This window comes from Strix aluco, chromosome 7 (assembly GCF_031877795.1).
Source record: "Strix aluco isolate bStrAlu1 chromosome 7, bStrAlu1.hap1, whole genome shotgun sequence".
Lineage (NCBI taxonomy): Eukaryota > Metazoa > Chordata > Aves > Strigiformes > Strigidae > Strix > Strix aluco.
Window position 1 is genome coordinate 1865428 of NC_133937.1, and position 25628 is coordinate 1891055.

The following is a 25628-nucleotide window of genomic DNA, read 5'->3' on the forward strand; positions in this document are numbered from 1 at the left end:
ACAAAACTGCTAAACCCCTGGAGCTGTAAAACCACTAACCCGTGCCACTATACCCATTGGTGTTATTAACTAAACAGATAAAATGGTAGATATGAGGAGCAATTGACTTGAGCAGCATCCCAGAGGCAAGCTTCTGTGTCTTCCTGATTAGCTTCATTCAATTATGTCTTCTTAATTGCTCATGTGCTAAAGCTCATTAAATGAAAAATAATATTGCTTTCCTGCAGGTTGTGCACTTGAGATTTGAAAAATGGACACCACTGGTGTACCTTTGAGACATTGCCAGAGATATTTCAAAGAGCAGTTACAGCCTATCGAAACTAGACTGCTATTTTTTGTGGCTGTAGGATCCCCAGACTCCTTGTGAGCTCAGTGACAGAGTATTTCTCATTTTCTTCTAAACTACTGGTAAATTTTCACTTTAATAATCATTCAACTTTTTTCTACCCCCCAAGATAACTGAAAATTTTAGAGTTAAGCTCTAAATTTTACACCAGCTCATAATTTTAACAGCACCAGAAAATAAAACAAATCTTCGGGCTTGACTTTATTGTGTTAACCTGTAACTAATAAAGCCCAGAAATATGAAATACCACAACTTCAGAGCTACACTTTACGACTTCTTCAGTTCTCTTCAGTGAATTCAAGTTTCTCCTTCATTACCTATTCATCCAGAAATTATTCCAGAGCATTTCTGAACAAAAACTCTCTAATATTCCCAAACCACATTGTACGTGTAGAAGCAGAATGAATTTTGCAGAAGATACTATGTTGTTATGCAGACAAGCAAAGAGAGGGCAGGGTTTTTATTGGGTTTACTTTGTGGGGTTTTTTCCATAGAAAACATACCAATAACATACAAATAGGAACAAGTTAATGCTCCTAACCCTATCTCTATCAAATGAAAGCATCTTCTTCACATACTGTATCATTATGCTTAGCAGGATCTGCAGATGCTCCATTTAATTGAACTAGAATAGATTTCCTATCAGGACAAACATACTTTATGAGCGTCTCATAAGAAACGTATCTTCTAGAAGATGGCATTTTAGTGAAGAAGAAAAAAACCCCAAAATCTCTGTGAACAAACCCCATAAAATAACATCTTTGACTGATTGATGTCCGCTACTGAAATAAATTTAAGGCTATGAAAATTTGCTACAGTTGCATATGCCATAAAATAGCAGATATATGGCACGTTCGATACAAATGATGTAGAAGTGCATTTTTTTTCTTTCACCCCAAAAACAACTAGTAGAGGGTCAATGGAACAGACAACTCTCAAAATGTACCTACATACATGAAAATCTTCAAACGTCCACCTCACATTTGAGAACACAACACTTATCAAATAAGATGATATTTACAAGTTTAAAAAAAAAAAAAAAAAATCATAATTTTATTCCACCTTAGCAACTCCTGTACTATAGCCAAGCAGGAGAAAGAGTTCAAATAACCATTAAAATGCTTCTCAAACGGGAAACATCACAAATATCTGTCTAGAGCCTCTTAACAAAAAATGCCCAATCTGCATTGATAAATACTTCTTCTGTCTTATATTTAGTATGAAACACTTTTTATAAAAAATTTCAAATTGTTAGAAAGCTAATAAAGAACAGTGCCCAGATTTTTTTCAAATAATTTTGCAATAAAAAGCAGTAAAGGAAAACTTATGAGGATAAAAAAAAAAAGCACTGAAGAAAGGGAAACAGAGCTGAAGTTTCTTACTTTGTAGCTGAAACTTTGCATACTAAACAGAATGGTCTATGCCAATGGCTCAAAAGCCATTTAGCACCTATTACTGTAAATTCAAAGCCAAACTTTGGAGAAAATCATGACACAAGCTTAAAGATACTGGTTTTCATGTTTATACATCTAAAAACCTTGAGATAAAACGCCACATACCATGGAATTACAAGTAACAATAGTGGTACAGATCTTGTTCTAAATTTTAAAGTAGTCATCCTAACGAACATCACCTACAGGGAACTACTCCCCCATCTTCCTAACCATTATCACAGAATCACATTAAGTATTATAATGATTCACGTGGTAGAATCCCAATCATTTTAGGGGAGGGGGTGGGGGGTCAAATGAGTCAATTATTTGCAAAAATGAGTAAACCCTATTGTTTCTATGAAAGAATATGGGAGAGAACAATATAATCACCATAACGCCATAACAATAAAGCACATCAACTGCTCTGTCATCCAGTATCATTATCAGCTATACTATGTGGAAGAAAAGTAGTCCACTCTCTTCCTTTGATGGTTTTTTCTGAAATCTTTCAAAACTTACTATGTTTTTGGTTTGAACTTTGGTTTTGTGGGTTTGGGTTTTGGGGTTTTTTTTTTCGAGTAATTAATTTTTGTTGCTGCGTTATCCATTCACAACCGAAGGAAAAGCCCAGTTATTTCTCAAGAAACATGATCAACCTGCATTGGCCAACCCATCACAAAGAAAACAACAAAACTACTACCATCTCCAGCAACATCAGGCAACAGCAGATGCCTTGTTTAAAGCTTGAACCATCCAGAGGTTTGGATGAAAGTTTTAATGAGGGAAGTCCCTAGCAGCTTACAACTATGTGTTCCTCTTTAGGACCCAACAAGTAAGTCTGTTTAAACTCTGTTTAGAAATAAGCCATGAAATTAATCTCATGCAAGACATGCACAGCAGGTCAAATAATTAACTCCTGTCCCATTATATATCCTTAAAGCCAGGGAACCACTTGGCAGTAACAGAATTATATGTAGCTGCTCAAACCAATGATGTTCCAAAATAAGATAATATTACTAACAGAAAACTCTTCTTGTCAGTATAATTGAGTAAATACAAACAGCTTATTCTAGCAGATGAAGAAAAATAATCACTTTGGCGATAAACTTGTTTTTCTCAACAGATAGTACCACAGAGCAGGATCTGACCTATTTTAAGGGACAAATAAATCAAGTATTTAATGTTGCATCAATGTTGCAGGCAAAATAATCAGTAGCTTAAAAATCAGTAACTAAATCTATGATATCAGGGTAGAGGAACAAGCAAAGCAAACAATGTAAGTAAGCTATTTACTACTCTGCAGGAATATGTTTTAAAATGCCTAACGGTTTGCAATACCTTGAACAGAAACCCCTTTAGATGTTGCTGAAACGAGAAGCGATAATGTTTATCACTACTAAATTCAAAAAAGAAAACTGAAATGTCATTGTGGGTAAACACACTCAAAATCATACCACAACATCCATCCTTCCTGAAAATCAGCTTTTTAGGATAATTTGGACTAGATCTGTTCAGCCTTCAGTTTCAGAGAGATCCTATTTATCTATAAATCCAATTTGAGAACACAATTTCTCTCCCTTGCTTTCTTTTTCACCTCCTCAGCCCTTCACTTTGCCATCAGGCTTAACTAGGTGGATCATGATTATTTGATATTATTTAAATATTTGATTTCTGCTCATTGTAGCCTACAGATACAAACTATTCATCTCTGCACCAATTTAAGGCCTGTCATGCCTCAATACACTGTCTAATAAACACTGCAGTAAAGGACAGATTTTTTCCTCACTATTTCTTTAAACCTAACTCGATAAGGCCCTTGGACTTTTTCTTATTTTTCTTTAAAAAAATCCATCTACTGCTTTCTTCTGTTTACCCAAAAGTTTTCCTTTCACCATCTAAAGAAAAAAAAAAAAAAAAATCTTATCTTTCAACAGAGATTCCCTAGAAGAGATGAGAGAGAGGGTATTTGCCTGGGAGAAAAACCAGTGATCACATGTGTACAGAAGGGCAAAAGTCTTCAAGACAAAAATCTTTTCGAGTCCATTCTATTTGCTCTATTAAGTTCACATTAAATATTAACATCACAGACTTGCCTGTTGCAAAAGGCAAAAGCCAAAGACACTACAAGCCAACAGAGTCACAAACTGTAGTTGGTTCAAAAACTGCAGCAGTATTTGTGGAGAATTGGGTGAGGATGTTTGGTTTGGGGGTTTTTTTGGTGGTTTTTGGTTTTAGGTTCGAAACACCAGATATTTCCTCGCCACAGGCATTCCATATAAATCCCTAGCAATTGACTGAGTCAAGAAAAACACTAAGAAAAACACTGTCTATATTTAATGATAGACAACAGCTGAACAGTAATGATCCCCTAATCTGAAAATGATTACTGTAAAATGAATGCATTAAAATGAGCTGTGAGAGCTCATCCTTTACAATTATTGCCCAAACACGTGACTCTGCTCCCACTGCACACACTACAGCAGAGATACTGTTGTCTGGGGCATGAACCCTGCACAAGTTCAGACCTTCTGGAAGCGCTGAAAAATCCAGACCCCTATTTAAAGCCTTCCTAAGTAGGAGTCTGTACTTACCAAGTAATCAACAAGAAAGCCAAGATCTGCTCTGAAAAAAAGATTTCACACTTCATTTTTTTCAGGACAACTTATAGTTACAACACTACTGATCTTTTTCTATACTAATTATTTAAAACTTCGTATTTATTGCTATTGTAATTGGAGGTGTCCTTGCAATATCCCACTGTTCAATCAAGTCTTTGCCACATAATAAAACAGAAAACTTATGCTCATTATTGATGCAGTTAAGAATCACACTCCTGATATATAAATTAATTGAACTGAAGCCAAACTGCGCATTTGAAGTGATTCAAAACCAAATCTGTAATTCATAATACACAGATCTGTGTTCCAAAGGACACAGCTAAGAGTCAGTTCTTGTTATGTGAAAATGAAACAATAATAAAATCAAGTTTTGATCAAGTTGAAGTTCCCGTGCTTTGTTTTAAACAGATACTTCTCATCAAAAACGGATTAAATTGAAGCATAGCAGCAACAGGAAGGCAGTTTCTATCACAGTTTATTTGTCAACATATGACAGTCTCATATAAGCATTCAGAAAATAATTCGTACTGCTGGACTGAGATGAGGAAAAAAGTGAAGAGAATTTGGAAAGTAATACGACAGGGGAGGGACAGTGATGCATAGGAGCAGAAGGAATATGCAGCTTGCCAAGCTAGCAACAAAATTCAGTGGCAGAACAGGGAACCCCAAAGAAAAGGAAGAGGTCGTTATAATGCACAAAACCAGGTATTTACAGAAGACTGAGCATGAAAGAAGGTGTGCACCAGAACTTGTAGCCAGCAGGAAGAAGGGAAAGTCTGGAGAAAGAGGAAGAAACAAATGGGTGTTTCTCCCCACCCCTGACTGTAGAGAAGCTTTAAAAGGGTAAATTCACAGATTCTGGAAACGTATGCTTCTAGTCAGAAAATATCTGTGTTTCACCTCATACTTCATCCCATTCCTCATGTCTTGTGGCTGCAACGAAGTCTACAATAGAGAACACTGCAATTTTGAGGTTTCCTAACCGTTCAGGCTCCTTTCCCCAGACCTATTGCTTCATCTTAAGAAAACACTTTTAGAAAGAGTTAGTCTGAAAATGAGCTTCAGTAAAGAAAAAAACAATTGTGCTGTGAATGCTGTATTTTTAAGACATAATTTAGGTACATAACCCAACTAATCATGCAGTGGGAAACTTATTGCAACCCATCTATGTTTGCAGGCTACCTATAACCAACCTCAACCTTGAGTAGCTAAAAGATTCTACGCTGACACAAATAGTCTCCTGCAGTCATACTTCCTACTCTAAAGACTACCAGTCTCCCATGTCGCCATGACACACCCAGGAATTCTGTTTCCAAATTATGGCTACATATACAATATGGGAGTACAAACAAGTCAGCACAATATTTCCAATAAAAATAAAAATTGAGTAGGCAATATAAATAAATGGTGGACCATGATGTGAATAATATGGCACTAAGGAACATAGGCAGATTTTAAATGCTGTCATTTGTAGCATATCTGTTAGTTTTTTTGAAAGTCTGACTAGGCTAGCTATTGCTCTTCCAAAACAGTTTCAAAGTGTGATTTCCTCCAACGCTATTTTGATAAATAGCCTAGTTAAAAAATTTACATTTGTTCTCGTTAAGGCTCCCCCCCAGTAAAGAAATATGGTCAATTAGTATGAGCTATCTTACTACTAGATCTAGTGGCCTACTGATCTGCAAATGTGTTTATGCTTAAGAGAAAACTGGAATAAAGTGAAACAAGAAGGTTCTGCTGAACCAGCTGGAAGTGTCACAGCAATTCAGCAGGTAATCGAGAGACAGATTTACTGGTTTAGTGCAGAGGGAGTTTCTCTTGTGGGGAACAGTGTCAGAACACAGCAAACTACACAGAAAAAATAGAAAAACAAGGACTGCTTGGAATAGCATGTTGAAGAATTAAATTGGCAGTGTCCCATCTACAGCAAGTGGATTCTGTTTAGATTGAAATTAGGAATGAACATGGGTGCAGAAGGGCGACCTTGGCAGTTAATTCGAGTTCAGAGGGAATTGTCAGTAGAGCTAAACCAAGCTCTGTGAAGGAAAGGTTGTTGCCTTCACTGTCTTTATGCTACATAGAGATGCAAAATGCACATGTGTATATACACTTTGCATTAATGTATGCATGTTTGCAATTAGATTTAGAATATTCATGACGGAAGAGCTTTACTGCAGAATAAAGAGACAGAGCAGCTACAGTATAACCCTCTGTACGCAGCAACACACACAAATCCTACCTCACCCCACTCAAATTAAGGGTGAAATCCACCACATCTGAGAAAGCAGTGTCCTATTCACACTATGCCAGTGCACCGTCTCTCTTGGCTAAAAGGAGTTAGTTTCAGTGGAAGTGGTAAATTTGTTCTGTGAAATCTGGACATGAGATGGAGATCACAAATAGATACAGTATTCTAGAAAATCTGAATTCCTTCCTCTAATTCTATGTCAAAACGCTAAGTTGTCAACTAAAGTTATAGCGACCATCTCTCTACTCAAGACTCTTTCAAACATTACCATTAAAGCACAAGAATGACCAGCACAGGGGTTATCTCTGCTCAACACGCACGCTCTATGGCTATAAACTAACATATGAACGCACAGACACAACTGTTGCTGATTTTTAGGAGCTCAGCCCAGTATCACCGGAGTTATAGTTTACTCTAGGAAAGTCCCAAAGTCCAAGCCACTCTTACAAAGGGGACACAAGCTGTTCCAGTGCACTTTCACACAGGTTTCTGCTTTCCCTGCACCAGACGTGAATCTCACCTTAAGAAAGGGCACTAGTCCCTTGGAGGAGAAGCACCAGGCTCAGTATTCACAGCTCTCCCACAGCAAGAGATGGCTCGGGTCAGTCAAGCCCTAGGTGACTCAAAGAACATCGATGTGTGCAGCCGTATAATCCAGGCAATCCAGCACACACCACCTCATGTGCCGAAGAATAAGGCTGAGCAGGAAGAACTTGGTAGGCCGGTGCATAGAGAAGGCTCATTCCTAGCTAGATCCCAGAGTTTCCTTGTTCCAAAGGTGTTTGAAACTGGGATTTGTTGCTTTTCAACAAGCGGCTTCCTGCCTCATCCATCCCAGCACCATCACAGGGAGCACACGGGGTACTCCACTTCTGCCAGGAGACCAGGAGGCTGAAGTTCGTACATTAACCAAGATGAAGCTTGCTTCCAATGCCCCATTTCATGAATTTAACGGGTGTCTCGCCAAAGGGAAACTGATCTTCTACAGACTCAAAGCGTTGCTAGTGGCACTTCAAGACGTCCCATGAGTTATACTTTGAAGAATTGAACCCTTCAGAGGAACTAATGGCTGGATGACATTCAAAGTCATCAAGGTCAGGTCTTTCCCCTTTACGATCACTGCAGAGCCACGAGCCAGAGCTCCCAACCAAAAGCAGAAAGTTTTCATAAAACAAACAAATTACATCTGTTCTGAAGAACAGACGCTTTCCCAGGCAGCCCTTAGGCAAGCACCTGTTTGCATTTCTCTTCTTTCACTGGATCTGTACAGTATAGGGCTCAATGAATGATAAATGAGCTACAGGTATTCAAATATGCATTTTCGTGAGTTAATTTCCTGCCCAACAGTAATATATCAAGATCTGAAACTATTTTATTTTTAAAGTAGCCTCTTAAAGTGATTTGTAAGGCCCTTTAGTTATTCAATTTGTGTAGCGTAAGACTCTGTTAGACTGAATAAAACACAGTACCTAATGGGGGGGCCCATGCAGAAGAAAAACAGCTGAACGAGCTTATGCCTGAACAATTCTGGTGGCAAAAGTGAATTGCACAGTTGTATTTTTCACAGGAAAACCCTTATTTAAAAAGCAATCTCCAGCTCAGGGTGAAGATAAAGACCATTTAAATGGCTGCTCCTTACGTCCTGATAAAGAAATGTCTGCTTAACGCTTGTGAAGTGACATACATATTTGGATGAGTAAACCTTCTGATTAGTCTCAATTTTATTTCATTTCAGATGCCAACACCAACTATAGACGGACTTAATCTCAATTAGTTCAACACCTTCTAAGCGTTGAAGTTGGCAAGAGATGCATTTCTTCCCGCCCAGCCTACACGCCTTGGAAAGTCTGAGTTTCAGTTTAAGAATTCTGAGAGGATACATTTTTACATTACGCCTAACCTAGAAGCTGCTTTAAGCCCTTCCAGACTTGGTCTCACCCCCTCCGCTGCAGATCTAGCAGCCATCGATGAGTCAGCTCAGCTTATTGAGCCAATGGAAAATAAACCCAGTGAGCTCTAGTTGCTAATGTAATAGTTCAGTTTTGGGGTTGTTTTTTATTAATGTGCGAGAGGAGTTAGGAGTAAGTTTCTGTTCTGTTACAAAGGCCAAAAACCTTGATGCTGATATAAAAAAAAAGGCCTGCTTTTAGTCTACTTCTAAACCAGCCATCCCCACCACCCTTTTCTCAGTGGTAGTAGAAAAAAAGAGTAGTGGGGTGGTACAGGAGGAGATTATTTCTCAAGCAGCTCCTTTAACGCAGCCAGGCAGACGGTTGGGCTCACCTACCAATCTGTTACCTTGGGCAGCTTCCCACACAGCCAGCTTTGCATCCACGGCAAAAAAAAAAAAAAAAGTAGGTTCAACACAACCCTAATGCACACACCATGATGTGAGGTATTTGCAATATCCAGTGAGCACAGTTTTCCACCAATTCCCACTGAAGTCAGTTATTTCCTCAATTTCTCCCTGCTGCATATTTTATCCCAGACAAGTCTATACTCCCCAGCAAAAAACCACCATGTTGATTCAGCCCTTCAAGGGTCTTCATTAGCTTTAGGACAAAAAGCAATATCTACTAACTTATATTTCAACCAAAACGAGATTATGTTTGGGTTTTTTCCCTCCATCTACATTGTAAATTAGACTGCAGTGAAAATGCTAACATGTATTCCTTCAATCTTCCCAAGCATGCAATCTTTGTCCTGCAGAGGCACTCCTGCTAGCAAATCCTATACTCTGAGAAAAGATCCAACTAGTAGCTTCAAATTAAACAAAACCCACTGAACCATCAGTGACAGATACATACTCGACAGTGCAGATTTCAGTGGCACCTCTGCTGTTCAACAGGCTAGAGTAGACAAAAGGAAATCAGTCTGAAACTAGAAATTAGAAAATACCATCATACTACTTCAGTGCCAAGTCCAAATTCACCAATACAACTGAAAAAAAAAAAAGTTAAAAAAAAAAAATCAAAAGAAATCATTCCTACTTTACCAAATATTACAACAAAAGTACTGGTTCCGTACCAAATGCAAGTGGAATTAAAGCATTGACTTTTTGGACGTTATGTGACAGCATGGTGTAACAAGTCCCTGAGTCAGCTGAGATGTACGGAGCTAGGTGACTGCAAGTGTCAAGTTATACATGGGAACACACACAGCCTTTGTAAGCCCAGGCTCTCCTCTCCTGGCCCTCAAGAACTCCCTAAAACACAATCCAAATTTGCACTTGCATTACAAGATAACGTAAGGACCAAGACGGTCTCATCTCCGAGTGTATTAAATGAGGACTTTTGACAGTATTCTTGTTTTACAACTGAAAAAAAAAAAAAAAAAAAAAATCAATCTTCAAATGAAGCTTAAGGGACTTCTCAAACCTTTTATTTGTTTGTGTATAAAAAAATAAAAAGGCAAACCAAGTTAACTTCAGGTTAAAAGCAGCCCCAACAAATCACTATCTTCAAAAATCCTTCAAAGATGGCATTTTATTAAACAGATCACAATTCACAATCCCGTTAAGCACTTCCGAAAATCCTAGTAATAGAATCAATGCAACTTTTGCTGGTAGATCTTCCAGGTTTGTTTTTGGTTTTATTTTTAAACAGTAATCAGAGCTGTTTTGCCTTTTCTTCATCTTTTAAGATTCAGGAATCAACTACTGGCACGCCCAAGTTTGCAGCTATATCCTTCATGATGGGTACATACTAACTCTAAATGCTGAAGACTATTAAATCTGTTAATTGTCAAATGATCATTCTTGCTGGATCAGTTTGGTGTGGCCTGAAAGTGCACACAGACAGCTTTTCAATGGAGCGGTCTTCTCTACTGACAAAAAATTGCTGCTGAAGTGTTTCTTCTAGTCACATACACGGGATTAAAGAACAAAAAGAAAAAAAAGGAAAGGAATTGGAGCCTGTGTTTCCACATTCCTCCTCACTCCTCCTTTTAGCTTGAGAGTTTGCCTATGAATTTAATAAAGTAGCACTGAAAAAATAAAGGAGGTTGTAGCTGACCTAATTTCATATATTGCAAGGCTATAACGGACATTTCTACTTTTATTTAAGCTAAAATATTACTGGAGAAAAAATAAATCTTTGCAGTCTCTCTCCCTCTTGGAAAAGAGCAAACTAGGGGTAGCAGAAACTGTAAAACCAGCTTTCTTTCTTAAAAGAACACCTACAACAAAAAAATACATTACCCATCCACCCACAGTCTTACATTTATTCTGGAATACCATGAGATTGAGCAAAAGAATACTACAAAGAAATCATCCGAAGAAAAGACTGAATGGCTTCATCAACAATCCATTGAGATTAATGTGGTAACTCCAACAAAATAAATGGGGTTTTAAATAATTTTTGGAGGGTTTAATTTTTAAATACAAAGGGACTACAGTAGATGTAAAGTATATGCATTTCATCAACAGATTTTACATACTCCCAACAGGAAATGATTAAGCTGGAAAGGCTGGATTACTGTGAAAACTCTAAGTACCACCTGAAGAGAGCTGACTACAACGAGATGACAAGCAGACTTAGTTCAGATGGGTATTTTGTCCTGCAAGGTGATAGAGTTCTTCAGAAACAAGTAGTAACATATGACTGAAATTTCAGCTCACTAAAAAAATGGGAAGTAGCAATGCAGGAACACAAATTTTTTAGTGGCACAAATGGAAACAGAACTTGAGCACAAATTTGACATTGCTTTGCATGTCACTTACACACCACTGACAAAAACACTGCTGTGAAAAAAAATCCCTAGAGGCTCATGCTTATCAGTTACAGATGACAACAGAAAAGACAGAGCCGTATTACATTACAGCACAACCGCCAGCCACCAATGCACGAAATACACTTTACTGAGTGAAATAACTCCAATAAAGACAACAAAGCACAGCTGGCACCATAAAGAACTGTCAGGATGTCACCTGGACACAAAATAAAAATGCCAGCAACCATGTTCAAGAGAGGAATTTAGCCAAAAGAGGGACATAGCAGGACTGCCAGGATCTCCCCCTCTACTCTGCTCTTGTGACACCCGACCTGCAGTGCTGTGTCCAGCTCTGGGGCTCCCAAGATAAGAAGGACATGGACCTGCTCGAGCGGGTCCAGAGGAGGCCATGAAGATGATCGGGGGCTGGAGCACCTCCCCTGTGAGGACAGGCTGAGAGAGTTGGGGGTGTTCAGCTGGAGAAGAGAAGGCTCTGGGGAGATCTTAGAGCGGCCTCCCAGGGCTTAAAGGGGCTACAGGAAAGCTGGAGAGGGACTCTTGATCAGGGGGTGTAGGGATAGGATGAGGGATAACGGTTTTAAACTGAAAGAGGGTAGACTTAGATGAAGTAAAAGGAAGAAATTCTTCCCTGTGAGGGTGCTGAGGCCCTGGCACAGGTTGCCCAGAGAAGCTGTGGCTGCCCCCTCCCTGGAAGGTTCAAGGCCAGGTTGGACGGGGCTTTGGGCAACCTGGGCTAGTGGAAGGTGTCCCTGCCCATGACAGGGGGGTTGGAAGTAATGATCTTTAAGGTCCCTTCCAACCCAAACCATTCCATGATTCTATGATCATGAGAGAAAGGAGAATCTACTTTGCAAGGGCAGTCTCAGAAACATGTTTGTTTAGTTTAGAAAGTGAAAAACAAAAGGGGGAATTATTGCTCTCTAAATGTTCCTTTGGCCGGAGAGCAGAAACACCAGTGATAGAAACACATTACCTGAACTGAAAGATTACACAGGGACTATCAGTTAGCCATGAATAAATTGTCTCATTTCTATGAGACAATGGCATTGAGCCAAATGAACAAATGAGATTCTGGGGATGCTTTCTAATAAGTATAGGAAGAAAGCAGCCTAACTATTTCCAAGGCAGTCCTTGATAAAGTTTTTAAGGCTACTTTGTAACATCATTAATTGCTGTAGCTGAGGGAGATTTGATAACTAAGGAGGTCAAGCAAAACCATCTGAAATAGAGAAAGTATGAGCTAATAGAACAAAATGCAGTGAGGTGCATGCGAGTAACTAAACATGCACAGCCACCACCATGGAAACATTATCTGCATGCTAGATGCAAAGAAATAGGTTATAATTTCTGCTGTAATTGATTTTTCCTGTTTGTATTCATGATTGTTCTGCTGTTAAAATAACTACACTGTTTTTAAATAGCAATTGCTAAAAGAATGCATCTTTTATATTACATGTTAGATTACAAATTTTGCTATTGCAAATTAGAAAAAAGCACTTCTTTGCAGTGAGCTAAGTACAGAATATAGTCTTCTATTTAGCTGCAAGAAACATATTTCTAAGTAAGTGTTTTTATAAGCATTGCCTCATTAACTAGGTGGCATTTGTTGAGTAACCAGTACCCCACCCCTGGCTTAAATTAATTTCCATATAATTTTCTCCTCTATTATAGCATTATGGAATTTATACAAAGTACCTTGAAGATATTAGAAGTACTTTCAGCTAGATTTACCCTTTCCTGAACAAGGAGAGAAAAAAGTCAGTTCATTCTTGAGTTTGTATCAGGGTGCTGTATGTTCCTTAAACAACAGCATTTCTGAACTTTTCCCCCCAGTTAAGTACCAATACTCTTGGCTATATGCATCAAATTTATATTCATTGAAAAGCAAAGCTCCTCTGTTCAGACTTTATATGAGAACCTTATCATTACAGATAAAAACAAGTTTGGGTTCTGAGCTAAACAAAATGGCATGAGCTGGGACAAACAAAAAAACCAACCCAAACAAACACAAAAAACTCCCAGAAGGAATATCATCATGTGGCCACACTAGCAGGGATCCTTGTAAACTCATCTGAAACACTGGCTTAGGCAGAAAACACATTTCAAGAATGTAAGTGAATGCACTAAAAGAAAGTCTGTAAAACCACGATACTATCTGAATACTGTCTCCAAAGTGGTGGATATTTAGAGTATCGCCAACTATGTCATCCACAAGATTTAGAGGTGACTTGAAAATACTCTGTATTTTCAGGTCTTCTCCATTTCCTAGTGACACAAATGAAAGTTTTATTGGCAGGTTTTCATAGAATTATTGCAAGCATTCAATGTAAGAAGCAAATAAAAAGTCCAACTGGCTCAAGGCAATTTAAAAAAAAAAAAAAAACAAACAAAAAGAAATCTAATTAGCTGAGTTTCTGCTGCCATTGCTATCTGTCCTGATGCAATTTTCACCTGCTCACAGTAACAACTGACACAGAAGTGACGAAGTTGCACAGACTTTCTCCCACCACGTGACCCCATCAGGCAACAAGCAGTTTTATGAACAACAGATCACTAACTGCAACTACATGTTTACAGCCTTTTTAAGTAAGGAAGCTGCTATCCATTTTCAGTCACTTTAATGATAATGAATGATAGCTTTATATATAACTGTGGAAAAGTATCTTTCCATTCCTCTAAATCACTTGTAACAAAAAGATACAATCTGTATACTTTTTGAGACAGGGGCATTAACTAACATGGAAGTCTGTCATATAAGCAGTAAAAAAGAACAAAAATTGAAACCTGAGGAATCTTCCTGTTTTGAAATATCAAACTGTCTACTGCTATACTTTCTGAGGCATCTGTGCCATGTGTTTTGCACACTTCAGCATCATTCAAGTGTAACTAAGAAATCACTATTCAACTGAAATTCACAATGCTATTTTGATCAGAGAGGTCTTTTTGGATGGATGTTATGATGTTGCCTGGGTGAGTACAAACAAGATCACAGTAAAAAGTATTGCCTTATATTTTCAGCCTACCACGAGTGATCTTTTCATGAACTCAGAAGAGATTCAGCCCCATGCAGTCCTATCATCCTGCTGCCCTCCCTGCTTCCTTCAACTTATTCCCACTGCTCTCCAGCATCCACCTACTTCCCGAACACATCAAGGAAGGGACATCCTGCTGCCATGCAGCCTCTCCTCCCTCAAATCTAGCATTTTGCTGCTCAAAGACCACTTGATAACCATCACCGAGTCCAACATTGCAAAGCATAATGGCCCCGCTCCTCTGCTACAATAAATGATTAAAAAGCAAGCTAGTTGTATCCAAGCATGGATCAAGTATCTGAAATATGAGCAGCTCATACACTTCAGTGTCATGAGTGACAGCTATGACAGTGTATAAAAATGGATAAAATTAAATTAGTTTTCTTGTATACTATGGACATGAAATACTATGCAGAATTGGGCTGGGGGACAGAAGGGAATAAAAAGGACATTTGGAGAACAATTAATAATAGAGCAAGAAAAAATATAACTTCTACTTGATACCAAATAAACTAAGCAATATTCAAGTAGGACTGAAGACTTTCATGAAAGCAAAACTACTGTATTTCATAACTGCCAAAATAGAGTATTCTAGAAGAAAATCCAGCTGCAGGAATAAGTTATAAATATGTACTATTACAGCTTACCTACATGGAAGGCATTAAGTGTCACTTACAATAAGCAACTTTATTACAGACATTCTGAAACCATACTCAGTTTTTACTTATCCCCCTTGCTCTTCTTAAGAGTACTTAAGAACAAATCTGTAAAACTCAGCTTTTCAACTTTTTTGAATTGTTCAATAAATCATAATCAGTTGTCTAGGTCTGTAATTTTTTACTACTATACGTAATTGGCAGAACACATTACTGGCATCTCTTGATTAAATTCAACTGTGAGGATGAACATGAGCTACCGGTGCCACGTTTCAGGATTTCTGAAGTGTTGTTTCTCTAGAAGACATTCATTGTGCATCTTTTCCCAAGTTTTTGGTCAGATATGTATACAGCCCATTAACAATTCTCTCTCAAACTCCTGTTCCGAGTGCTGTAACTGTCGATTTACAAATAAAGCAAGGTAAAGTATTTGTTCAATGAATAAGAGGAAAGAAATTTTAAAGCTAGAGTCCAATACTGAATAATCATAACTTCAAGATTTATCTTGCCTGGTAAATCAACAGCTTTGTAAAATATAATCATCATCAGATGCTTAAAAATCACGAAACATACCCAGATCTATCTTTACTGTAACCTCCCTTTCCTACCAAGTATCAAACTGCTTTTTCAAGTAATAATTTGGGAGAGGGGGGGAATTAAAATGAAATCACAGAATCATCCCTCCCCTCCCACAGCTACGCCCCCACGGCAAAAACCTTACCTTCATCATTCTGGGCCAAACAACCTGCTAAGATAGTAGCAACTGCAATCCCTACAGCTAACCATTTCCAGAGACAAAACCGCTGTAACATTTTTTGTCAAACTTCACTCAAGGCAGATCTGAAAAAGAAAGATTTGATACACGCATTAGTCAACCAACCTACACAAAGATGAGTGATTATAAACTATTTCGTGGGTAACTACGTATGTGTAACTACACAGGGTATCTATACTCTCTAAGAGTGGGACATTGCTTCTGTTAAAACGAGCAAGGTTAATCCCATTATCATCAATACATACATATGCACTCATTAACTTGATAATCATGTATGCACAGGCCTCCAAGTTAAGAAAATGCAAGTTTCTTGCTTAAAGCAGGTCTAATTTCCATACAATAAAGTATTTATGTTATCCTTCCTGCTTTAGCCTTATGCTTTAAACCACTTTGGAGAAGTGACCATAGTGGAGAAATTATGCTTCGTAAAACCAGTGTTTAACTGCAGAAGTCAGTGGGGACCCAGTTTTAAAGACATCGCCCAGCAGAACCTCTCCCAGGAAAAACATGAGCCACCCCCATAGACGGCCACCTTCAGAAAGACAGACTGCTGGTTCATGCCCAGCAAAGGAGGAAAAACAAACAGAACCCCTCACATATACCAAAACCACCCTAAACCAAACCAAATCAAAACAAAAATCAGGAGAATAAACTGGCCAAGACAAGTCTGGATAAACTCCAGAGCATACTTAGAATGAGCAACATTAGAAAGTTATCTAAAGCTGGTTTATGGCTCCAATAAAGAAAATTAGCATATTTCTGTAGCCTCGAACTGAATTATTTAAAAATATTCTTTCACATTTAAAAACATTGTGACAAATACAATGGAATTCCTAGCAACAGAAGCATGAAATGGAGAGAGACTTACAGCAGTGTAAAAACAAGCTATTGTATAAAAAGGGTTTAAGTGTTGTCAATTTTCCCAAGCAAAACACTTGACTCTGATTTCGTTGCCATTTTCTGCTTATAACTTTCTATCATGGTTACAAAACTGCTGTATTTCATTCTAAGTCAAACAATCAGACTATTACCCCCCACTTAACAGCCTCAGCGTTAACACCATCTGATCCTCTGTTAGTGAGACATTATTGAAGATGTGTTATCATTTTCCTTCCACAAATCGAGCTTATAGAAAACGCAAGTGCATGGACAGCATCTAATTCACACAACACAAAAGGAATATATCTACTTAGGGCATAAAATCATCCTTGTAGATCACTCTCAAGAGTTATCCAAGCCACAGAAGTAGGTGATAGTTTCTTAAGTTCTGGACAAGTCAAGAATTTCTTTAAGATCTGAATTTATACCAAATCATATCATCTTGCAAAGGATTTTGGTTAATATGAAGGAAACATTGCTATGATATAAACTGCTCCTCTTAAAAAAAAACAAAAAACACCAAAAAAAACGCCAAAAAAACCCAAATTAAACAAACAAAAAAAAACCCACACAAAAAAAAAAAACCCAAAACCCAAAATAAGTATGTGTAAAGAGTTCTGGAGGAAAAACTTTTTTTTCAAATGGAATTTAATAAATCAGATTGAGTGGCCCGTATTTACTTAAATAGTTAAAGTTCCTAGGTGGTTGACACTGTATCTATTTAGCCTGGTTCCAGGGCAACTCGCAGGGGTGGGATCTATTAGGCTCACCGACGCAGCAAACAGAGCTCTTTTCTTCTTTGCAAAGACACGGATCACAGTTGACTTTTTGCCTTCCAGTGGATTTTAATAACAACGTTCACTATTACAAACAATGCTGTAAAAATAAAGGGGAGCAGCAAAACCATGTAAAATCCTACATCGCACACAATGCTCCACTTCTCATTTGGGGGTTAAAGGTGAAGAGAGGCTTTTCTAAGCTCCATCTCCATTCAGGTAGGACTCTTCCCACCCTGTTCAGCAGCAGTAGGTCACAGCAGGCAGTTAGTTGCAATAGGCAGCAATTTCAGGAAGAACTTAAATATTATACATCAAACAAGGAGGCAGCCTGCGTCTAATTGAAGCAGCAGTGAAAAACTCATGGGACTGTTCATTTTCATTTCAGCTAGACAAACATCAGTCTTGACAAAACAGCTCAAGGTTACAGGAATTAATGAATTCAAGCTACACAATAGTATGAACCAGAAAAGAGCACCCACCTTCCTCCTCTCTCCTCCTTCTCTTCCATTTCTACAACAGTTCCTGCCCCTAACTCCAGCAGAGACAGCTCAAATGAGAATTTCAGACCCTTCCTAAAGGGCCTGTTATTCCTATACATGTCAGGAGACCAGAATTGTTACCAAGGATCCTACTATCCAGAAGAAAAAAAACTATTTAAAAGCTTGCTACACAGCTATGAAAATGAAGCTACAAGCTCCTTAAGTATGTTACCAATAACTTTACAAGTATATTACCCATAGAGAAAAAGAGCAGCTAGTTCTTTCTTGAGGAAAAAATTTAAAAAAAAAAATTAAAAATCCCTTCTTTGAGTAACCCAATAGTTTTTGCCAGTGTTGCTCAGAAGTGCCCTTTTCCTCCCTTCTACTTACCAAAATGCTCATTTGATTACTGCCACCTGAATTTCCACTTAGCCAACTCAGAAGTCATTCTGGATTTTGCAATGATACCCTCAAAGAACAGAAATTACCTCCACCATCATTTATTCTAGTCGATGACTTTTAAATAAAGGATGAGTGCTTCCACATTGCCCAAATGGATTCAGATGAATCCAATGACATCGTTAGACTTTGTAAAGACTTCCTGGGAACTTTTGAGGTTGTGAACTTCTAAGCATTTCACCATTTTTTCCTCCCACATTAAGAGGAGATACTAAAAGAATAGGGCTCAGTTGCTTTTTCAGTTTTAGCAGACAGTGTTATTACATTAGGCAGCATTTGCTGTCAAGTGCTTCCAACATTTTACACCTCAAAAACAGAAACTAGTGGTTCAGGGGACTATCTTAGTTCCTTGAGGTCACTTTAAGAAAGATCACATCCATATGCAGATTACACGTGTTATAAGACCTAGAAAGAAGTGGATGTACACACTTCAGGGTCCTCTGATATCTCATTTTACTACCTTGGAAAAAAATCCAGATTTCCAATCACGATGTTCTATTTTAGAAAGTTATTCAGAGCTCAGCTGACATACTTGAGTTGAGTCTACTCTGGAGAGATTTTAGGACAGAATCTTGGCAGATTTATTTTTGATTTTGATGAAATGTCAAGTAAACCACAAGGATAGCAACACTGCTGCTCTAAGAATAAGCATCTCTATGCAACTGTAATACAACAGAATAAAAGTTGCCCCCCCTTTTTCCTCCAATTTGTACCAGAAAAAACTGGTATGAAGTGTAGAAAGCAAGAATATTCTTAAATTAAACAGATTCTGCTAACTCAGAAATAGCTCACAACAAAACACAAGTTACTACAAAGTCCCCAAAGGTAGACAATCTGTAAGAAATACAGTGTCAAATTCTAGATGCACAGTCTGACAGGACAAAGGACAATTGTGAATTGCTGATTGAAAGAAGATCTGTAAAGAACATACAGTACGTCTACAAGACTCAGTATTTTCCTGGAAAATACTCTAATGTTGCTACAGCAGAATTTTAAAGTTTGATGTTACCATGGGTAACGAGAAGTTATATACTCAAGCACAAAAACTTCAAATGAAAATAAAAAGAATTAAAGTTTAGGGGAATTTCACTTCCTGGCATGTCTGCATTTAAAAAAAGAAAAAAATAATTCAATAATGTTCTCTCCGGAGTGTTCCCTGTTTGAGTGTACAGCTGTACCGAGGAACAAAAATACGCACAGATTTTCCCAGAGGAGCAGCAGCAGCAGCCGATCACTGGAGATGTTTACAGCTCGACTGCGGCAAACTGGCATAATCACACTCCAAGGAGCAATCATGTTTCCTCATCTCACTTCTGGCCCTTTTTTTTTTTCCTTCTCCTCTCACCAGTGTAGCTACTGAATCAGCCAAAATGCCAGCTAGTTATCAAGACATCTATATAAGAGGCACTTCAAGAAATTTAGAGAGGGGATAAAAGTGAATAAAACCCCCCCAAAATATCAAACATGAGTTATCACATCCAAGCACCTTGAATATAGTTAAGGTCCAATTATATTACAGTAACCTTAAATAGTTACTTACTTTAAGATCAGGTATTATTACAGTACTTAAAATGCTGCATTCATTTGAAGCTGAGGGGGGAAACATGGACTCAGGCAAAATAGACAGACACGCATGGCTGAGGTAAAAAATATTTTTAAATACCCCTACAGAACTGTTCTTGTTATGGAAATAGAAACTGAAGTTATAAGAAGTTTTTTGAAATTGGGTACATATTAACACAGTCTAATGCCACATGTTGAATGGAACTGATTCTTTATAGAAGTTAACCTCTCAGAGAAAAATAGGAAAGAGAGGGGAAAAAAAAAAAAAGTCATTGACATGGTTGGGAGATATCAGAGAATGAAAAGCTAGTGTACAAATACTCAAACCGTTGCACACATTGTCCATGTTGGTCTCTGATAAACTCCCAACCCAAAACTAGAGCTTAAATTGCAGCAGAACACAGTGTTTCAGGAAACACTTGAAACAATTCAATGTGAAATGGAAAAAAAAAAAAATCTCAATTTTGGACTGAGTTTGCAGCAAGCCAGAGACCATAGGCTTATTCAGAAGAGAACTGACGTTCATTGCAGTGACACCGCTGGAAAAAAGAACCACATCCCAGTGTGCTCATCTCCTACAGCCAAAAGTCTGTTTTAATTTTCCCAATGTAGGGTTACTAATCAATCCCTCACAAATTCCCTTTGCCACCCTTCTCTGATGTGAGCCAGCAGGTTGTCTGCTTTATGTCTATTTGTGGCTGATATGAACTATGAGGGCTGAAAACACACCTGATTTCATATGAAACGTGGAATGCAGTAGTGCCATACCACATAAACAGTCACATAGCAGCAACTTCCTTAAGTGTTTGCTTACTATTAGCTGTGAATCTGAAAACAACTCTTGAGGCAAACACTCTGTCAGGGCTTCGAACCCATGGTAAGGGCAAAAAGCACGTACTTAAAAAGAAATCGTTAAGTAGGCATTATTTGAGTAGACATGCAAACAAATATTTGCCATTTAATATATATGCCAAAACCAATACCTCCTGTGAAACTGCCATGGTTGGATAATACAGCATTTTTTTAAAAAACTATTAAATACCCATTTATTTGTATGTTATTAATTTACACAACCAGCCAGAACTCTTTCAAGCATCAGAAGTTACACATTTTGCTTACTGGTGGTGTTCTTTGTATATTACAATTGTGATAAATCTTTAAAAGTATACGCATCTTTAAAAGTATATGTAACCGAATCGTTTAAACACAGGAAAAATTATAGTGGACAGCTTTATTATAAGGCTCATCTATATTATTACTGATCAGATGAACTCTTCTAAAGATTGTAGACACAAAACCAGAGAGTCTCTGAAGTGCAAATGCTTATTCTAGAGAACTGGTGCCATAATAAATCAGAAATGTCAGTAGAAACAGGGGGGAAAAAAAAAGTCTCTTGCAGAAGCCAAAAAGGAGATGAATTTGCTTTACAGTCTGACAGTGTTCCTGGCTTGGTTAAAGCTACGGTCCATTAAACTATATGTTCCAAATGTTTTATTTTTGTTGCTGAAACAATTATGTTGAACTGTCAACATAGGGGAAAAAAAAAAAAAGTCTGAAATAGTATTTAAACACAAGAACAGACCAGAAAAAAACCTCTGGTTTGTCTCAATGCCACTCTTAACTAATGTCACTTCATATGGTAGGCAGCTGCATCTGCCTTAACATATGTCCTGATCCAGTTAGGCACAGCAGAGCGCCTACCCGTTTACAGTTTTAGCCGTTCCTAGTGCCGCACGAACCAAAGGCAGCACAGCACTGCGGCACCTGCACTAGCGAGCAGATGGGACCTGGACAGCAGAGGTTGGTGCTGGGACCTGACATCCACACGAAGTATCTCAGGGGGCTTTTCCTTCTGATTAGCTGGATCCTGAGCCCAAATTGCTGGTGGAGCACATCTGGAGCACATCAGCTGGAAAGCTACAGTGCTGGAAAACACCCCCACTTTAGGCTTCACCAGAAAAAAAAAAAAAAAAAAAATTCCAGCTCATGAGCTCAGGGACCACTCCAGTTAGTTTGGGGCATCCTGGAAGGCTAAATGCCACAGACTCCCATGCCCAGTCGCTGTGCTTCCCAGGCAGCTGCTGAGCCCATCTAAGCATCTACTCACCACTGAGAGAAAAGCTGGGGAAGGAAGACTTTACCTTTGAATTGAAGCCGTGTAAGCTATTTATGGCTCTAACTCAGCAGCAAGTGTGAATAGCTCTGTTTACTGAAGTCAAATATCTGCTTAAATGCTTTCCTGAAGAATTCAAGCAAAAGCAAATATTTGGCTGTACTGGGGTTATAGTGAATAATTTACAGTGCAAATAGAACCCTTTCTCCAATTTTGGATGTTCCAAAAACCAGAACACTGCTGCAAGTTTTTATTTCACTAGCACTGCTTGAGCACTTCATACGTAAATATTTCAGCGTATGGACTCATGGATCTACTCAACCCCTGTCATATTAGCTATAGGCCTTCCATGCTATAGAATTAAGATAATTGCTATGGATTTTGTTACTCTCTTCTCATTGGACAAAACCTTTCAGTAATATGAAAAAATTTAGGATCAAGTTTCAAGATCAAACATGCTCACAACCCCATTCCTTTTTCACAGCTCCTGGATCAATTTGTATAGATCTATTCCACATAAGTAAACATATTAAAAATAGAGTTTCATTGATGCTGCATTTGTGGCTCTTCTCCTGTTCTGTGCTTACGAAGGTCGAGTTTTCAGCCTTACTTTGTGAGAGCATTTTTAGAAAGCGAATGCACAAGAACTTAAGAAAAATCTGATGGCAATTTATATGAAGATTTGAAAATACTTTCATCGGTAAATTAAAATACCTCAGCATATTCTCTGTATCTATGTTCAAATAATTCATACACTCCTCCTTGTGCATATCACTCTAAGGACTACTAGTTTTAATTCCTTGCCCCACTCTTTAGACCTATTCTTTTCTGTGCCTTTCTTACAGAAATGCCCCCTTTTCCATGAGACCCACAGCAAGGTGTTCCAAAGCCAAAGTGGTGCATCAGTAACAGCGAGTCATTTGCCTCTGCATTAGATCAAAAGTAATTTAAAACTTTGACAACAGCACTTCATCTAGGTACAACCAACCCTGTACCTAGATGTGAAAGATGCAATTTAAAAGTTAATAATTAGAAAGTCATTTGTACTTCAATGAAGAAATTCCTAAGCTTATTTCAATACTTTGTACCCCAAAACAAAGTAACTAGTATTTTCCTATGCTCCACCAATAATAAAGTTCTTTATTTTCCTTCTCTATACAGTAATGGTAGCCAACGTGCATATGGCCTGATTCACAGCCGGTGACATCTTAAGAGCACTTTTCCAATCTCCCTGCCAGCAGAATGTACTATAAATGCACTATAACACTTTATGTAGCATGCTGCTAATTTCCACAGAAAAGAGGGAAGATTGCTAAGTATATGTAGGTTTGCACAGAGAAATGTCAACTATACTACCAAAAATAGTAAAAAGCTTTTATAGAATAATTGAGGTACGGATGGAGAACGACTTTTGTTTCCTGCTTCCATCACTAGTTGTGACTGCTTGATTTATTTTCTGTATTTTTACAAAGTAATCGAGCTATTAAATGGATTAACAGTATCACAACCTCTTAACCATGGGTGGGTAAACTGGGTAGCCAATTCATTTCTGTCTACAAATCCCATTTTTTTAATGCATTATATAGATATTCAGTTTCCCAACCTCTCTGCATGGACTTTAACCTATAAAATATTGGTCTCACAGAAGGCTTTGAGTGTTTAATCACCACAAGTTTGTAAGTTTGGGCTGCATCACACTGTACACATGAAACTCCTGCTTTGCAGATAGTGGCTTTAGAAAGAGGAGAGGGGAAAGATAGCCTAAAACCCCTTATATCAGTGCCAGAAGACTTAATTTAAAAAGTAACATTAACAGCTTAACATAAAACCATTAAAATAAATATAATCTATATTAGTCTGAAGTAGTTAAGTTAGTTCTTCAATAACCTTTGTCTTTACAAAATACGCATACAAAGCTTAAATTATACATTAAAGCGCAGGCTGTTTTGCTGGTTAATAATGAAAATATATTTTGATATAAAAGTACAAAGTAAAAGATCAGTTTCATTGCTTTTACTAGAAGACAAGTATTGGATGATATCCCAGAAACCTCTCCATTTCTCCCTTGCCAGAGCCATTTGTCTCCAAGGATCATTCACTGGGCTTACTTAATACAGAGAAGAAAATCAGAGGTTTTCTAAAGCGAAAACTAAGGAAGATCTTGGTATCACTGCAGCAGAAAGAATGCTGGATTTTTGAAATCTCAAATACTTTGAAAGTTCAGGTTTTTCCCAGCTCTCACCCAAGTCCTCAACAAGCTAAAAGATTCTCAGAGGAGCAAAACACATGAACTGCAAGGAGGAAGAAAAAGCTCGCTCAGACACACAACTCAGCTTGTGCTGCTGGGAACCTAAATGAGTGTTACTGCCCTCAGGTTAAGGGATCCGGCTTTGGCCAGGAGAGAGCTGCTGTCACAAATGGCAGCAAATAGCAAAAATAGCTAAAAGCAGTGAGGCTGGAGGGCAGCCAGCTCACTGCTCCGCCAAGAGGGACACGCTGCTGCCCAGACTCAAAGAGGGCCTTCAGTGTCCAGCTGCAGCTACTGTCACCCGACATACCGAGCCTCATCAGGAGCGTGCAACAAGTGGTTGTACTAAAAAAGGTGAGCCAGGTAGAATGGTTCACTGAGCACCATTAGAGGAATTGAATTTCTGGGTCTAGGTATCTGTTCGTCTTTCCCAAGATGACTGATGCTTTAAAGGTGATCCTACCCTTAAATACTCACGTTAAAGTCAAAACATTCAAATCTACCCAACTCTTATCCTTAACTTTCCCATCCCTGTTTCCTTCTAGACCAGGCAGACACCACAAGAGGCCTGAGTCTCTTTGATGCCAGGAACTATTCTGTCAAGAATCCTTCTGAGTGCTCATTGTAGGAAATAAGTAACTGTCTCAACATATTAAGGCTTAAAAACTGACTTTATTTTATTGAAGAAAATTACATTCTCTCCAGTAGAATTTATATGCTGCAGCTTCTCTTCTCTGAGGGAATTTTTATTTAAATTTTGTAAAATAAATACATCAAACTTGTCAAAGCAAAGTCTACCTTTCTAAAAAATGAGTTCTTCTACTTGTCTGTTAGTCATCACACATCAAAAGTAGTGTTAAACACATCCTGGAGTAATTACAGTTTTTGTAATTAGCTCTGTTAAAATAGTTCATTGCAATGACATTTCAGAATTAACATGCATACACATAAATACACACATACGCACACTTAGACATTGCTACTTCCATGTCAAGTTGAAGATTGTGTTATTACACATTACAGGGCCAGAAGTTTAAATATAGTGCTAACTTTTGAATTTAGGATAGCTTACAAATAGTAAGGCTGATTAAGCCAAATAGTTATCACAGGAGTTGTACGTCTGCACTCTAAGTCACAGTCTAAATAAAAGTAAAAAAAGTTTAGAAGGTTTAGAGATGTCTTGTGTTGTAATTGGTTTCTCTGGAAATAAAATTTTCCACTTAACACTCTAAAATAGTTTGTTCTTAAACTATCTGTAATTACTATTTA

The 25628-nt window shown here is 38.1% G+C and overlaps 1 protein-coding gene across 1 annotated transcript in view; it reads right to left on the minus strand.

The window, feature by feature from the left end:
* Window positions 1-25628, minus strand: part of PCDH15 (protocadherin related 15) — a 459942-nt gene that overhangs the window by 378859 nt on the left and 55455 nt on the right. The window contains exon 2 of the mRNA XM_074830171.1: window positions 15786-15904. Coding sequence (XP_074686272.1) covers window positions 15786-15876 — 91 coding nt within the window. The 5' untranslated portion in view covers window positions 15877-15904. The remainder of the gene's footprint in view (window positions 1-15785; window positions 15905-25628) is intronic.